The sequence below is a fragment of the Trifolium pratense genome, linkage group LG6 (genome assembly GCF_020283565.1).
Source record: "Trifolium pratense cultivar HEN17-A07 linkage group LG6, ARS_RC_1.1, whole genome shotgun sequence".
Taxonomy (NCBI): Eukaryota; Viridiplantae; Streptophyta; class Magnoliopsida; order Fabales; family Fabaceae; genus Trifolium; species Trifolium pratense.
The window spans coordinates 16,145,936-16,163,237 of NC_060064.1; the positions used below are offsets into that span (position 1 = coordinate 16,145,936).

General features: G+C 32.9%; 1 protein-coding gene across 1 annotated transcript; it reads right to left on the reverse strand.

Moving 5' to 3' along the window:
• Positions 1–10,036: 10,036 nt before the first annotated feature.
• LOC123888323 (pentatricopeptide repeat-containing protein At2g41720) lies at positions 10,037–16,596 on the reverse strand. Its single transcript, XM_045937335.1, has 10 exons — positions 16,186–16,596; positions 15,686–15,858; positions 15,482–15,587; positions 13,587–14,696; positions 13,381–13,486; positions 13,102–13,306; positions 12,100–12,232; positions 11,875–11,979; positions 11,084–11,204; positions 10,037–10,380 (listed from the first exon to the last, which is right to left on the reverse strand). Exons 1-10 carry the CDS (start codon positions 16,573–16,575, stop codon positions 10,310–10,312), a joined length of 2,520 nt encoding a protein of 839 aa, XP_045793291.1. The 5' UTR covers positions 16,576–16,596; the 3' UTR covers positions 10,037–10,309.
• Between the last annotated feature and the right edge of the window lie 706 nt (positions 16,597–17,302).

The following is a 17,302-nucleotide window of genomic DNA, read 5'->3' on the forward strand; positions in this document are numbered from 1 at the left end:
TTAATTCGTCGTGACAATAAGAGTAAGAAGGTACGTAACTTCGAACGACATTTATCAAATCATGAAGAGGAAGTGAATCGAAATTCTAATAATCTCGATCTATAATCGTTTGAAATCATCAATTTTATTGTTATTCGTCTAATAAACCAACTTTGCTTAGGGAACCCCCCTACATTTACATCCTAAATATGATACAATTGTCTTGTCGAGATTGAAACAATTCCTATGTATATGAAAATTCATTTTATTACTTAACGACAACTTAGTTCACTTGCTAAAATTGTCATCATACACCAAACTTGTTTTTTTTTGACAAATACACCAAACTTGTTAAAAGCTCCTTTTAAATCATAATTTTCATCAATTCAATATTTGTTGTGTGAATTTCACATTAAATAGGAGCTAATTTTATTTGTTACTGTTTAACCATTTCTTAAAAATGTGTATATTAATTTCATTTGACCTTTTCATTTTCTAAATTCTCATGTGTTTATTTGGATAGAATATGTTTATAATTATTTAAGTGTAAATTAGCAAATTGAGTATAGTTCAATTGTTTATAAATAATTATAAATGTTTATATGACAAATAGGTTTTTATCCCCCGCAAAGTAGACGAATTTTAATTTATCACCTATAAATAGGTTATTATATGATATGTTTAAATAATATTATTTTGGTGTTGTAATGTTATTTTAGATAAACAACTTTTATCGGTACTGTGATGTTATTTTGGAAATTCAAGTTTTTTTTTTTATATATATTTAAAATTGTAAGATACTATAATGTTATTTTGGATGGATAATTTTAATTGGTACTACAATGTTATTTTGGAACTTCAAGTTTTTTTTTTATGTTTAAAATTGTTCGGTACTGAAACGTTATGTTGTAAACCGCACCAACCGAACCAATCCAAATTGCATTGGTTTGGATGATTTTTTAAAAATCAACCGAACCAAACCAAACTGCATGCATTTTTATCTCACGGTTAGGATGACTTTTATATTTAACACCGAACCAAACCGCACCGCGAACGCCCCAAGGTGACATCTTCCAGAGGTGATTAATGCTTCATCTGCCCAACAATCTCAATCATATAGATGCTCAACGTCTTAGGTTTAGCATAGATGCAAGGGTCCATGTCATGCCTGCTCTGCATCCGACCCAGATCACATATACTTACCATGATCCTCACCCACAAGGAGGAAGAGGAAGAGTGATAACAATTAATATGTGGGGAAATAATAATCTTAATTTTGCGCAAGGAGACACTCAAGTAAACGTAGCAAATGTTGATAAACAACATACTCCCAAATTAAAACCAAGTGATACTAATTAAAGAAAAAAATAAAAATTATCGACAAACATATCTAGCAACAATGAAACTATAATAAAAAAGAATATTAAGCATTTCATCACTAGGGAGCCTATTGATGAATGAGATGGGCGACATAAATATTAAAGTTACAGCAATAGGCTCCCTAGTGTCCTTCAATTAATCCTTCATACGCTCTTCGGGTATGAAATCATAACCATCCAAGACAAATACAACCGGGAGATCAAAACAAGAGAAAGGTTCAAGCCGTCAGGTTTCTCGGTATGGTTTCCAATATTCAGGTGTGCAACCACGATCCACCATACATTGGAAAACAGCTGCAATTGACAGTCATCTTCGTCCATCCGATCACTAAATATCAAGTTCTCATATAAGTCCTCGATTGATATTTTTAAAGGGAAATTGTCGCGGCGCAAAAAATACCCTCGAGTGTAAACACTCGAAAAATAACAGAGTCGCCACCGAATTTTATTTATCCCAAAAAAGGGAAAGGAAAATATCGAGAAAACCTTGAGGGGTAGATAAAAAGGGTTCAGGAGTTGGTTATGCGAGGGGAAGGTATTAGCACCCCTCACATCTGTTGTACTCAACGGGAACCTTTTAGAGGGAAATGCGTGTTTGCTTTAATGTGTTTTTTCATGTTTGCTTGATTACTTGTTTCTTGTTTCATCAATAGAAAAAAGTTTGTTTTTTATTATTATTATTATGATTAGGGATACGGGGAAAAAGGTTTTGTTTTTTATTATTGTGTCCGACAAGATGTTGAATCCTGCTCCTACGTATTCCCAGGTGCAATGGGAAAATCAGGGTTTCGTAGTTCAGGGTAAAAAATATTTGTGGGTTGGTTGCTTTTAGACGCATGACGTCTAAGTCGCATTCTCGTAGTTAAACGCTGCTTGTATGCTCGCACCATGGAGGCTTAAGCGTTTTTTGTATTACGGAAAATGTCGCATTCTCGTATTTAAACGCTGCTTGTATGCTCGCACGGTGGAGGCTTAAGCGTTGTTTGTGTTACGGAGAAAGGACGAAAACGTCACCCGTTTTATGAAAAAAGTTTTACTTTTACTGCGCGCGAGGGCAGTGAAAAAGGTTTGAGTGTGTTGAGTTGATTTTATGAGTTTTGTGAAAATATTTGAGAATGAGAATGGTCCGAGACACGAGTCATACGTTAGGGCCTCGAAACCATCCGGGTAGAGAAAATCATACGTCAGTCCCTTCCTTTTTCATCCTTTTAATCTTAAGTATTGAATAATTCAAGCAATATGAAGAAGAAACAATCCAAGCAAACAAAGTATATACAATATATACGTATATGTACCAACTGAAGCTTTTGTTAATCTCATAGATTTTGCTTAATCGTATTTATTACAAGTAAGAGAAAGTTGAGTTTTGGGGTTTTCAAAGTAATGAAGTGTTTTTGAGAAATAAACTTAAGATGAAAGTATTAATTCAAGTAAGCAATCCAAACATTAAACATGAGTTTATTAAAATAAGCTTGAGAGATTTTGATTAATTAATCACTTAACTAACAATCACTTATTTAAGTGTTTAACCATTTAAGCACTTAATAATTTAAGCACTTTTAATTCAAACAACTTAAATGATTACTCACTTAATCAAGTATTTAATTAATTGACTAATTAATCAATAACTCAAATAATCATTTCCAATGAATAAGCACTTATTTAAATAAGCACTTATGTGAATAAGCTCTTATTTGAATAAGCACTTATATGAATAAACACTAAAGAATAAATAAACCGCCACTGGGGTGTAAACTGGGGGTGAAGCAATAGCAATCTGCAACACCGAAGCCCAACCCAGCTGATTTTCGTCCAAACAAACAAATAAACAGAAAGGGAAAAATCCAGTGTGGCGTGAGGACAGAGGCGCACAGTAGACGTTATGGATCTGAGCATTTTGATTAAATCAGGCGGCCAGGATTTAAAAATCCTATAACATATCTCGGCCCTTGGATCTTTTAAATAAAATCAAACGGTGCAAGGATCCAGTATGGCATGAGAACAGAGGCGCACATAGACGTCACGGATCTGAGCTTTTTGATTAAAACAGACGGCTGTGATTTACAAATCACATAACAGATCTCGGTCCTTGGATCGTTTAAATAAAATTTATCGGTTGTGTTTTAAAAACGGAGGGACCAATGACACGTCACCACGTCATCGTCTTCAACCTCCTTCACCTTCAACCTCAAGAACACGATGAAGAAGAAGCCATGGGAGCTTCAACCAAGCTCACGGCTAACAACAACTTCGTCCAATCTCAACCAAAAATTAAAATTTTATACACCGTTTTGCTCGAAATCTTGCGTACATCATGAATATAAACTTATATTTTTGAAAAGGTGTTTGTATCTCAAAAAAAGTTCGATACTTTAAAAACCCCGACAACTTAAAAATTCACATTTGAAGTTTGAATGATGTTTGGATGAATTTCGAAAAATGGAAAAGATGATGAAAAAGATGAGATTTTTGGTGATTCTAGCTCTTCAGAAAATCCAACCTCTATTCCTCTCTTCTCTGCTGCTTATATAGAGACAATAAGAACATTCTAGGCTGAAGGAATTAGGTTAAAAAGGGTGAAAAATGAATTTTCTCATGAGTGACATTTTTGGTATTATAGTGGTAGTTTTATTTGTTCCAATCATGATCTTTATCCAATGATTGGAGGGGATCACGAAATTTGATGAGGTGGCTACCTTCTAGAGCATTCTATGTGAGAATGGAGGTGTGCAATGGAATTGTTTTGGTATATTCCATTTTTGTGTTTTTGTTACATTTTTTTGGCCACTTATTCCTATTTTTTGGTAGTGTTGACTTTGGTCAAATTGATATTTTGGTGAATGGACATTGGTATTATAGTGGTAGTTTTATTTTTCCACTTATTCCTAAAAAAAAATAACTTACCTGTCTATCCCTTGATTTCCAACGGGGGAAGATTATTTGTTTCGCTTAGATCTACATATTCGGTGTCCATCATTTCAACATTCTCATTCATCTGCAAACGAAAAATTAATTATTAAAAAAGAAAATCAACAAAATAACCCTCCTCCATTCAACCATCCTGATTCTCGATGACTTTATTTTGTAGAGATGCACGTAGGAGATTGCCACAATCTCGGGTTGTTGTATTTGTACATCTTTGAATTCGGAATTACTATTAACATGTTTGAACTTCAAATTCTTAGACCATGTACAATGGTGTTGAATGAGTATGTTGAATGAGTGTTGAATGATTTGAGAGGGGTGTTGAATGAGTGTGTTGAATAACGTGAAGGAGAGAGGTGTTGAAAGAATTCAACATAGTTGAAAGCAAATGTGCAGGATACATGACGCGTTTTTATTGGCTGGATTTTTATCACATTAATACTTTGAACTCAATTATTTCATCGCAAATTAATTTTTTATTTTTTTTATTTTTTTACCAAAATTCATGATTTTTTTTTGTCTATAAATAGAGAATTGGTTCATTTGATTTGGACACAATTTTTTTTTTCACTATATTAATCTTATTATTATCTTCCTATTAGTGTTAATCTTGAAGTATTAGTCTTTTTTTTTGGTGAAATGAATCTCAATAATTATTTTAACAGCCAAAATTCTTCTAATTATCCCAACAATTATCAAAATCCCAACAATTACGTTGTGTTGCATTTTAAATTATTTGTATCGTACTAATTACGTTGCTTGTGTGTTGCATTGCATTTTAAATTATTTGTATCATATTAATTACGTTACTTGTGTGTTGTATATTAAATTAAGTTAAGATGATTTGTATCGTATCAATTATTTAAATGAATTTTGTTTTTATTAGAAAAAACTAAAAAATAAATCGTTAAATGTTAATTATTTTAATTTAATTTTAATCGATAATTGTAATTTTATGTAATCACAAAAACAAAAATATAAATTTAAATAAGAATATGAAATAAAAAGTGGTGGGGTAGAGAAAGTGGTGGGGCAGAGTGTCGAATGAAAAAACTATTGCAGAGAGTAAAAGTTGAATAAGTGTTGAATGAGTAGGTGGAAGAAAGAGAAAATGATGTGGAGTGTTGGGAGTTGAAAAAAGTGGTGTTGAGAGTTGAAACCATTGTGGATGGTCTTTTTTGAAGAAGCATTGTGGATGGTCTTAGTGCGATCCGAAATGTACTGTGTCCAATCAAAATCATGTCCATCATCATCAGCGCATAGAAGCAAGGTCGGTTTCAAACTTTTGTTGTTATAAAATCTTCTATTATAAAAGAGAATCAAAACAATAAGAGGTTTAACCATGTTCAAACTGTTGCTATAACTAAATATCACTCATATGAGTCATATATCTATATAATTTTATTCGGGCTGTGGATGTTATGTTGTTTAAACAATGTTGCAACAACAAAGTGGAATTAGGTTATAAATCTTTCATTACTTGTTGTCCTTGTTTATTATTTACTTACACTTATAAATTGAGTTTTACGGAGATGGTTTTGAAACCATACCATTGGAGGATATGAAGTCATATATCAGAAACACCGGACTGATTGTAGTAGGAGTCACTTGCATTCCTAAGATGAATGTGATCTGAGGAGTAAGTATTTATTTTATATAGTTTTAATTTTTTTAGTAATAATTAATTGTTTTTTTGGTTTTCAATTATAGAAAATTTATCACAGCCATGCAGATGATAGAAGTTTCATATGGACATCGAATAACCTAGTCGATGATCACACTTTGGTTGTGATTGGGTATGGCGTGGAGCTAATAAATGGACGAATCGTGAAGTCCTAGCTAGTACAAAACTCTCATGGGGAAGCTTGGGGCAACAATGGTTATGGATGTTTTAGGATGGATATAAGACTATCGAACGATCTACTGTTGGCAGGCGCTGATCTATGAATAGGAGATATTGTGCGAGTATCTATTGTGGACCAGAAAACAATAATATTGTTCAAAACAATTGTAGAAGTCTATTACACGAAATTGTGATAGAAAATAAATCATTCAGTTGTTCGATGAGGAACAAAATACATACGATATGATCAAAGAAGCGGATGTTACATTGTTTAAACATTATTGCAACAAAGTGTTAGAAATCATCCCTTATTGCCGTCCTTGTTTATTTTTCTTCGACTAATTATTATCCATTCATCGCTATATAATACACCATTGCAAATTCATGACTTTGTTGGTACTATAATATATACTTTTTTTCAACTATAGATATATCCAGAGTGAATATAATCCTAATTATGATTTTGAATATACGTTTAGTCGATTATTATAGAGATTAATGCAAGAAAATTCAAAGAGACTAAAAATAATAGAAATCAATTTTGTGGATTTTCGATCAGCATATGAATATTGTCGACCATCATTACACTTTATGATAATTTTAATTGTTGATTCATGGTGGAATTCATACGAAGATGATTCAGGGTAGCACTCACCTACATATATATATCTATATCTATATATATATATATATGGGGTTTTCTAACTTAGACCCTTAGCAAGGTGCACCTTTTGAGTTGGACAAAAATACACATTTTTTTTTTTTTTAAACAATAGAGCAACTGGGGCATGTATGTAATTTGCATCATAAAAATACCCTTTTTTTTTTTTTTGAAACAATAGAACAACTATTACATTTTTTAAATTTCTTCCAAATTTCGACCTCATTTTACGTGCGAATCGAACGCCGATTTCAAAAACTAATACCGGAAACCTTTGTAAAATTGAAAAACGATCAAAATCCATATAAGGAACGTCGAGTTTCGTTGAGTATTGAGGGAGATCGAACCGGGTCAAAAACCGGGTCGCACGACCCGTTTCTGCATAAAACGGGTGGGAGGGACGATGAACAGTGCGCGTCGCCCACGCCCACTCTCACCGGCGGCGCGTGGGGGCGCGTGCGGCCTCAGGGAGGCTCTATTTTTTTTTTATTTTTTCATAATAAAATAGTAGATAATATTCTGGAAATTTTGGTATATTGTATGAAATTTTTGGAGACCCGAAACTATTTTTAGTTAATTAAATGAGTAAAAAGGTAATTAAAAATATTATAATTCCATAAAAAATTTCCAAAATTTTATGTAAAGTACTATGAATTATTTAGAACCCTCTTGTGTACCTCACTCTCCCTAGTTCAAGTCATAAATTATTTTCACAAATTCCGCTGATTATTTAAAACCATTTAACAAATAATAATAATAATTTCATAGATTTGTACTCTGAAACCAATTGTTTTTTTATTTGTTTCTAATAAAATATTAGATAATATTCTGAAACTTTTGGTATATTTTATGAAATTTTTTGAGACCTGAAACTATTTTTCGTTAATTAAATGAGATAAAACGGTAATTAAAAACTATTGTTTGCTTCTGAAACCATTTAGCTGGAAGAATGGTTTCAGAGAGTTATACTGTGAAACCATTCTAGCAGTAAAATGGTTTCAGAAGCAAACAATTAAAAATCAACTCCCCTGAAACCATTCTATCAGTGAAATGGTTTCAAAGTACAACGCTCTGAAACCATTGTACCAGCTAAATGGTTTCAGAATGGTTTCAGAAGCAAACAATTAAGAAATTACTCACTGAAACCATTCTACCAGTAAAATGGTTTCAGAGAGTTATACTGTGAAACCATTCTACCAGCTAAATGGTTTCACAGTATTATATAAAGATAATTAAAGGTAGTGAAAAATTGAGTTTTTTTTTTTGTGTCCAAATCAAACGAACCAAGTCTCTATTTGTAGACAAAAAAAAATTATGAATTTTGGTATAAAAATAAAAAAATAAAAAATTAATTTACAACGAAATAATTGAGTTTAAAGTATTAAATGAAAAAAAAAACACGCCAACCACCCAGCAGTTGACACGTGTCCTGCTTTTTTAAAATGAAATTTTCTCTCTCCAGGCGCAGATCTAGTGTGGTGCACGCGCTGGCTTATCATGGAGATGGATGATCTGGACTGTCTGATTGATCCGACAGCCATGATGAGATCATCTCTTGGCCGTCTGATGGAAATCAACGGTCTGTAACGGTGGTCCTGCGGTAGGCGCGCGACACTGGATCAGCGCCGATATGTTTTTTTTTTTTAAAAAAGAAAGGGTATTTTTGTCCAACTCAAAAGGTGCACCTTGCTAATTTAGACCCAACTGGGTCTAAATTAGCAGCCCCCTATATATATATATATATATATATATATATATATATATATATATATATATATATATATATGAGTCAGGATCCGTTGACACCAACTAGTTTGACACCAAATGTTACACCTCTCAATAACGTTTTAACCGATATAAATTTTATAAAATCCACCGTTGGATTGAAAGTTTACATCATATAGATCATTTGTGTAAAATTTCAAATAAATCCAAAATCATTTGATATGTTATTGAGATACATCAAAATTAACGGTTTTTGTATTTTTTTAAATGCCGTTAATCTTTATGTGTCTCAATAGCATATCAAATGATTTTGGATTTGTCTGAAATTTTACACAAATGATCTATATGATGTAAACTTTCAATCCAACGGTGGATTTTATAAAATTTATATCGGTTAAAACGTTATTGAGAGGTGTAACATTTGGTGTCAAACTAGTTGGTGTCAACGGATCCTGACTCTATATATATATATATATATAAATAGTATATTAAAAAAAGTAAATTATACTCAAACTATGTTGTACTTAAAAATTTACATACATATATTCCAAAATAAAATAAAATTATATACATACTCTACAATTGTCCTCTATAATTGAATAATTAACTCATTACCAATGTTGTTCACATCTCTCTCAACATAAGTCACGAGAAAATCTAAAAATGGGTGAATTGAAATTGGTTTTGGTCTATTTGTGCTAGTGGTTCAAATAAAACAAATAGGGGTTCAAAATGCAAAATATATAAAATTATATGTCCATTTTTTAAAATTTAAGGTATTTAGTTGAACACCCCTTGCTATGGTGTAGCTTCAACACCGATTAATAGGCTGATTCAAAAAAAAAAAAAAACACCGATTAATAGATGGTGTTTCTCACTTTGTCTAGCTACATGCTAAAAAAAAATGTATTTGTCCAGGGTGGAAGTGACATTTACTTATTCTTATAATATAAAAATCATGTAAAATCATATGAGTGAAAGAATAAAATTGTAATTCAGTTTTTGTCTTTAAATAAATAAACACTAGTAAAAAAACACATATAATTTGTGTATATGAGTTTTCAATGACTTGTCATTTTGTCCATCTATAAATAAGAAAAATACTTTGTCCGTAAGACCTGCCTAATATCAATATTATTAAACTGAACACCTTTATTTGAATTTAAACTAAGAATCTTACAAGTATGCATAAATTTTAATGATATTTTTGACTTCATCTGAAAAAAAAAAATTATATTCTTTTTTCTTTTCTTTTTTTTGTTAGGAAAATAATGCCATTTAAAAAAGAGAGAAGAGCTATTCTTTTTTCTATGCATGTGTGGAACTTCTTGACGTGCCTCACAATAACTATTTTTTGTTTTGTTTTGAAAAACATAATAACTAATTATTTAATTAATTTAATCAATCAATTATTAGCATAAACTATAGAGGATGAGAAGGAAAATATATATAAAACACATTTATTATTAAAAAAATGGGAGGGAGAGAATGTGGAACGGGATTGAGAAAAATTACTTTCTAAAATAAATTAAATAAATCAACATTTTATATTTTCATTGGCAAATGGTTAAAAACGGACATGTAGAACAATTTACTAGTATTGAATATTTACTAGTATCTACACAGGAAGGATAATACAATTTTATTTACAGAATTGCAGTTGGTAACAAACAAAGTAATCTTATATAGAGGAATAGATGTGATGGATCAAATAAATTTACTTGAGATTCAACTCACAAACTCAGAAATATAATTCCCCCAGCAGTTGGGAACAGTGTGTCAAAGCTATTCCATGACTCAACTATGAACATGAGATTCACAAGGTTGGCTTGGAGAAATTTGATCTTCGCCTTTTCTTTTCAAGGATTCTGTTAAAAGTCATGACCAGGATAACTATAAGTTATACTATTATATCCGCCATAAGATAGTCAAATCCGCTATAAACTTGTGAATAAGACTCGTCAAACAAAGGGACTAGAAAACAATATAAATAAAAGTATAAGGTATTTATTTAATGGTAAAACAAACCATCACTTCCTCAAAATTGCGCATACAGTTTAACTGCCAGAAGTGGCAAGAGGAAGTTAATATGGACAAGATGTCTATTGATGAGTGTTTGTGTGATTTGGGGGCTTCTGTCCATCAAGTTCGATGAAAAGGGAAAGGTGTTGCTCTGTTGTGAACTTAGATCTTATGGATTGGTTCCACAAGTGGAACGTTTGCCTTACTGAAAGCTTATATTCAATTTACACCAGTAGCCTTAGGACTAGTGGTATAACTATCTACTACCTACCCAAAGTATACATCAAAGAGACCCGCTGACCAATTCTGGATTCATGTGACATCAAGTTTCTCGACATGTATGTTTTTGAAATTTAGCACAAAGAGTCTATGCAACTTAACTGACATGCATTTTGGGCAAACGAAAAAGGAAAAGTGAATGAGAAGGTAGTTTTAAGTCTTAACTACTTTGAGTATTTTCAGCTTGGGAGCTGGGCCCTTTTGTTAGCAGCAGCATACCTCAAGTTATCCTTATTTTAAGTATTTTCCAATAAATATCATGGTACATACCAAGCCTTTCTTTTATGACAGCAGCATTTTCAGCCCCACAGCACTTTTCTGAAAAGGAGGATATATCATGGTACATTTCATATGAGGGATGAATTCCTGCATCCTCCATCCATTGTAGTACCTGCAATGCCAAATACTAGAAAAATGAAACTGCATATTAATGAATAAGAAAAGTCTCTACAAGATTAGCAAAAGTGGCATTGGAGACACTTCAGCAACAAGAGATACAAGCTATTGGAATGTTAGTAATAAGTATGATATATAAACATCTATCACTCTATCAATGAAACTTATACTTTTGTCTCTCTCCTCCTTTTCCATGAATCCCCTATTATTTCAACAATATTTAATTTGTCAAAGTTCCTATGTTGTTTCAGTCACAGTTATGAACCTCTCTGTACAGACCTAAAAACCTATTTGATGAATCTAGAGAGAGAGGGAGGTGAAGGAGAAGTTGATACTAACTTGATTCAGATAAACGAGTTCTAGTCTTCTAGATATAAAGATAGCATTTAAGCTATTTATACAAGTACCCTAGCATGCTTTGTGAGTTGTTTGCTTAACAGAAAGCAAATAATTGTCCTACAACAGAGGTCCGCTACAGCTACAGTACTTTAACAGAGTGAAAAATGTTCTAAAATGACCAAATGATCGGATGTGAACGGGTGAACGATAGACTAACAGCTAAAAGTAAACAAAGCCACCAAAATAAATTCTGCGTGTATCATCATTACATTTAAATCTTAATAGTGTGCGCGAGAGATGGAAAGAGAGGTTGGGAGAGCACTTACCTCTAAATACTTCCTCCAATTTCCAGATGATAAAAGGTTTTTCAATAAAATAGAATAAGTATTGATGCTAACATCGGCACCCGATTCTGACATTTTGAAGAATAGCTGTACACATGAAAAATAAGATGATAAGAAGTTGGAAAGAGATATCTAGATGTGGGGAATCATATTTAATGTGTTAACATTAACTTCATAAATATCAGAAGGAAGATTCGCAGTACATACCTTCAACATAGTTTCAATCTTTCCACTTTTTCCTAAAGAGTTCAGGAACAAATTCAAACATCCAGATGAAATTGCAGGAAGTGAGGGCTCCATGTACTTGATCACATCAAGAGCCGTCTTCCAATCATGTAATCTTGCAGCAAAAGAAAAAATTCAGTTTCGAAAGAAATATAATAGTAAAATACAGTGACCGAAAAAAATGACATGCTGTAAAATGTGGTTACCGACCCAAAGCAAATTGAACAAAAGATACCCCATCCTATAGTTTCTTGCCCATTTTTCTAAATATATATCCTGAGCTTTTTTTTGCAGTTTCAAAAGCATCAAAAGTCATGTTATACTCCCTCCGTCCCATTTTATAAGATCTACTTTGACTACATGCACTATTCATATGTCTTGTTTTGATTGCATTTTTCTAAAATTATATAAATGTAAATATTATCATATAAGATCTTGTTTGATTTGTTTCGATGAGTATTTTCAAAATATCAATTTTCTATAATTTTTACTAATAGACAATTAAAGATATTCGTAATCAAAATTATGTATTGACATACGTGCAGCGGTCAATGAGTTCTTATATTTTGGGACGGAGGGAGTATTACAGAAACTTGGGTTTTATTATAAAGACCATACTATTTTAGGAATCCATAACTCCACTTCAAATTACACAATTAATATTATTATTATTATTAACAAAATCCTAACACATTAGTATTATTAACAAATCTATTTTCTGATAACCAATAACATTATCAAATGTGAATAATAAAAAAAAAATTGACTTGTATATGAAGAATAAAGACCTATATCATAAGCAGCAGTCAAAGTGGGAAGTATTCAAATTCTGAAAAAGTATAAGCTAATAGCTTATAGCCATTCTAATTTTGTCATGAATCATGATGTCTTGATCAGGAAGATACTAAGCAAACTTCAGTCTCAATTAGCTTAACTTAGAACAACAAAGAAGGCAATAAGGTAAGATACAAAATCTGAACTTACAAGCTACAGGCAGATACCATTTCAAAAAATATGGTATCACTTAAAGGAATGTCTTTTTCTCTCATACTTTGTGCAAGACTAAAGACCCTTCCTGGTTGGCCACCTTTGTTAAAAGCTCTCATCAGAGCTGCACACACGATGGTATCTAGCTTGATGTCATTTGCTTCCATTTCTTCAAAGAGTGCATATGCTTTTTCCCACTTCTCTGATCATATAGTTACTTAGGCATACATTTTGACATACAATTCTAATATTGCAACAGTTAAAAAAATATTTTACCGGCAGTGTTGTAAGCATCAAGCATTGCAGTATATGTAATCACATCTGGAATGCAACCCGATGATTTCATTAAGTTGAATGTAGACTCTGCTTCTGTGATTTGACCCTAAAACATGATCACAAAAAAAATATATATATATTAAGGAAAAGAAACAGAAGTCTGATATCAACGTAGCATTGACATGAATCCTAACCAAAACTCTTGCCTGTTTGCTATAGGCACATATGATAGATGAGTAGACCTCTTTGGACATAGGAAGTTTTAGATGCACCATTTCTTCCATAAAAGACAGGGCTTCCCCAAATTTTGACATCTTACAACAACCACTAATCAAGACAGTGTAAGTAACAGAATCAGATCTTATTTTTTTCTCCCTCATAGATTTATACAAGTCTACAGCTTTGTCATATTCCCCTACATTAATATAGCTTCCTATAGCTGAATTATATGCCGCTGTGTTCAATTTAATGCCTCGCATCTCAGCTGCTGATAGCACAGTATCAATCTTCACCTTCTGACAACACCGTCCACAGGCAGCCAAGAGCGTGCATACTGAGACAACATTCGGATGAATCTTATCCTGTTCCATTTCTCGTAAGATTCCAATTGCTTCTTCAAGCAAACCATTAGACCCATAGGCATCAATCAGTGCATTGTAAGTGACAATGTTTGGCTTCAAGTTGTTTCTCTTTATCATTGTGAATATTTCCCTTGCTTTTTGAGGCTTTCGTGATCTTCCATAAGCATTAAGTAGAGATGTATAAGATACAATATCTGGGCGGAAACCATTATGTGTTATCTCATTAAAAACCCGAAGTGCCTCAATTTCCATCCCTCGAGCAGCATATGCACCTAGTAGTGCATTGTATGAGACTATACTTGGTTTCAGCCCTTCTGCAAGCATCATATTGAATGCAGCCTCACAATTTTCAATTTGTCCATACGCAGAATACAATTGAATGATACTAGTGAATGTTACAACATCAGGGTGACATTCTGACTTCTTTTCCCTCATGGAATTAAAAATATCAATGGCTTTGTCATATTGTTTAAGCTTCACTAGACAATGGATTATGATACTGAGTGTGGTTGTGTCTGGTCGAATGTGAGTTCCCTTCATTAGTTCAAAATACGACAAAGCTTTTGAATACTGAGCTCCACTTTTAAATGCAGATAACATAATATTGTGAGTGACAAGATCAGGTCCAACTCCATTGTCAGTCATTTTCTTGCAAATATTAAGTGCTTCTTTCCAATTTCCACTAGATCCACAGGCATTAATCAAGTTGTTGTAAGTCGACCGACTTGGCGGAATCTGCAACAATATGTTAGTGTCACAAAAGCACTTATAGTCAAGATAGCAACTATCTAAGTGTATCAATTTAAATTCCCACTCAAGAAGTGCATAGAATCTGAAGATTGAATGAAACCTGTTAAGATCACATCTATCACAAATATCTTGCCATTAAGATTATTCATTTCAAATGTGCACAAAGACTTCATGAATCATAACCAACCAACTAGTCTAGTGTGCAGGTAAGCAAAGTAAATGAATCATATAAAACACAGACCAGAATGAAACCTATTTAGTTTCCCACTTCCCAGAATGGATGGCAAGAGAAATTTTCTACCATAAAATCAAACAAACATAATTTATATGTATCTAATAATGGAATCTCAATTATGTCTGCAATGGAGCACCTAAGTAGATCTTTATTAAAGTATTAAGAACATGGATTGCGGAAGGCATGAATCATCATAAACTGAGTCCTGCAAAATGGGACGTATTTGTGCCTAAATTGACTATAAAACAATGAGGCAAATGAGTGAAAGCATTTATGCACATGTTATGTCTCCCTTCACCTAACTTACTACACAGCCTAAATGATTCACCTATAAACACTATAGAAGATATAACAGGCAAAAGTCAAACAAAATGAAAGAATCAAATCGGAAACACCAACATATATTGCATTTTCAAGCTCAACTACAACATACAATTACGACCAAGAAATTCCAAACAGAAAAAAGAATGATGATGATCGGATAAAGTTGGATTCGCTAAAGATTGATAAGGGAAGAAAAATATAAAGTACACACAGCTGCACGCAGCATGTCATCCATGATATTCATAGCCCAACGCCACTGTCTAGCTCGACCATGCGCATTAATAAGAGCATTATAAGTCTCAGCATCAGGTTTACACCTAGAAACCACAACAACACATACACACACAATTACTAACAACTAACAACGATTAAATAACTAAACCTTCACAAAACTAAAACCCTTCGCCATCCATACCTGTACTTTTGCATCTCAAAAAACAACCCACGAGCTTGATCCGTTCTATTATGCCTAGCATGCAACCTAATCATCATGTTGTATATATCTGTTCTAGCACAATAATTCTTCTGCTCTTTCATCCAGCTGAAAACTAAGTTACAATGTTCAATTGAACCTCTCTGTGTCAACTCCTACCAAATTTGAATATACAATACACATTTTATTACAAGTTTGCTTATATCATCTATAAATTCAAACTAATTTATGAAGCACGAACACCAGACACTACACTGACATGTCGACACCGATAATAATTTGAAAAAAAATACACAATTCAATGTAATTATAAGTGTCGGTGTCGTGTCGGTGTCCGACACCGGGACCCGCCTAATCCGAGCCGAGGAGTGTCTCTACTTCATATTTTCAACACATTTTCATTATTTTAATCTTTCGATTAATTGTGCCGTTTAAGCTAAAATTGAGTTAGAAGCTCCTAAGCGATAAGAAAATTGCAATACCCTAATAAGAAAGGGGAAATTCTTGCGTGCGAAGCGACCTATCCAACGGTTGAGTAAGCCTTCAACATCATCACGGAGAGTGAGTGAGAGGACAGAGTCTACAACCTCCGAAACAGTCCAGTCCTTCTGAAAGCGGTTTCCGGCGACTCGGAGACGGTATCGTGCCGGAATATCTTCCTTGCGGAGGCCGGCGATTCTGGTGGATACTTCGTGTTGTCCTCTGTCGTAATCGACGAAACCATCCTTTTTCTCCTTGAATGCTAGTTCGTTGGAGTTTTTCTTGCGTGTGATTGTGGATTTTGGAGGACGAGTTGACTCGGTGGCGCTACCGAGTTGAGTGCAGTGAGGTGGTGTTGTGGCCATTGAAATGGGAGTGACACTGTGAAGCATCGTTGAATGAATGAAAGAAGATAATAATAACCGCGCGTTTAGAAATCGGATAATTTTTTTGTTTTTTTTTTTGTTATGAGAGTTTGGGCTTAGTAAAATTTATCTTACTTGGGCTTGATGTATATTGTGTATTGAGAGATTTCCTATCGGCACCTCCAGTTTCATTTGTGCACCTTTTCTTTCAAAGTCTATCTCTTTCCTTATGTAACAATATTATTACCTCTGTCCTAAATTATAATAAATGTTTGACAATTTCGCATAAATTAAAATATGTAATTAATTTTGTATAAAAAATAAAAATCATGTTTTAATTTACAAAATTATCTTCTTTTTTTTTTAAACAAAAATTATCTTTTGTTAATGTTATAAGAAAGATAAATTTAAATAAAAAAGAGGGTAAATAATAGATAATGGTAAAATAAGAAAAGTAATGTGGCTTATAATTTGGACCACATTTTTCCTCTAAACGACTTATAATTTGGGACGGAATGAGTATTTCTTGAAACCCCACACCTACTTTTGTTAGCTTTTTTGAATAAGATGGTTAAGATTTTTCGTATCCAATTGACATGGGGTGAGCATGGATTTGTATTTCTAATTTATACATTTGATTTATTAATTAATAGTTAATATTATTCACTTTACACTCTATATAGTGATTTGCACTTTAGAGAACATTGGTTTGCAGGGGTCTAGGTCCCACTTCTTTACAGTTAAAGTGTTTGAG

Coding starts and splice junctions, on each gene's coding strand:
- LOC123888323 (XM_045937335.1), bottom strand. CDS start 16,575: ATGCTTCACAGTGTCACTCCCATTTCAATGGCCACAACACCACCTCAC. Junction 13,307..13,380: donor TGATGCTTACAACACTGCCG/GTAAAATATTTT, acceptor CTATATGATCAG/AGAAGTGGGAAAAAGCATAT. Junction 10,381..11,083: donor TGTCATAAAAGAAAGGCTTG/GTATGTACCATG, acceptor GACTTTTAACAG/AATCCTTGAAAAGAAAAGGC.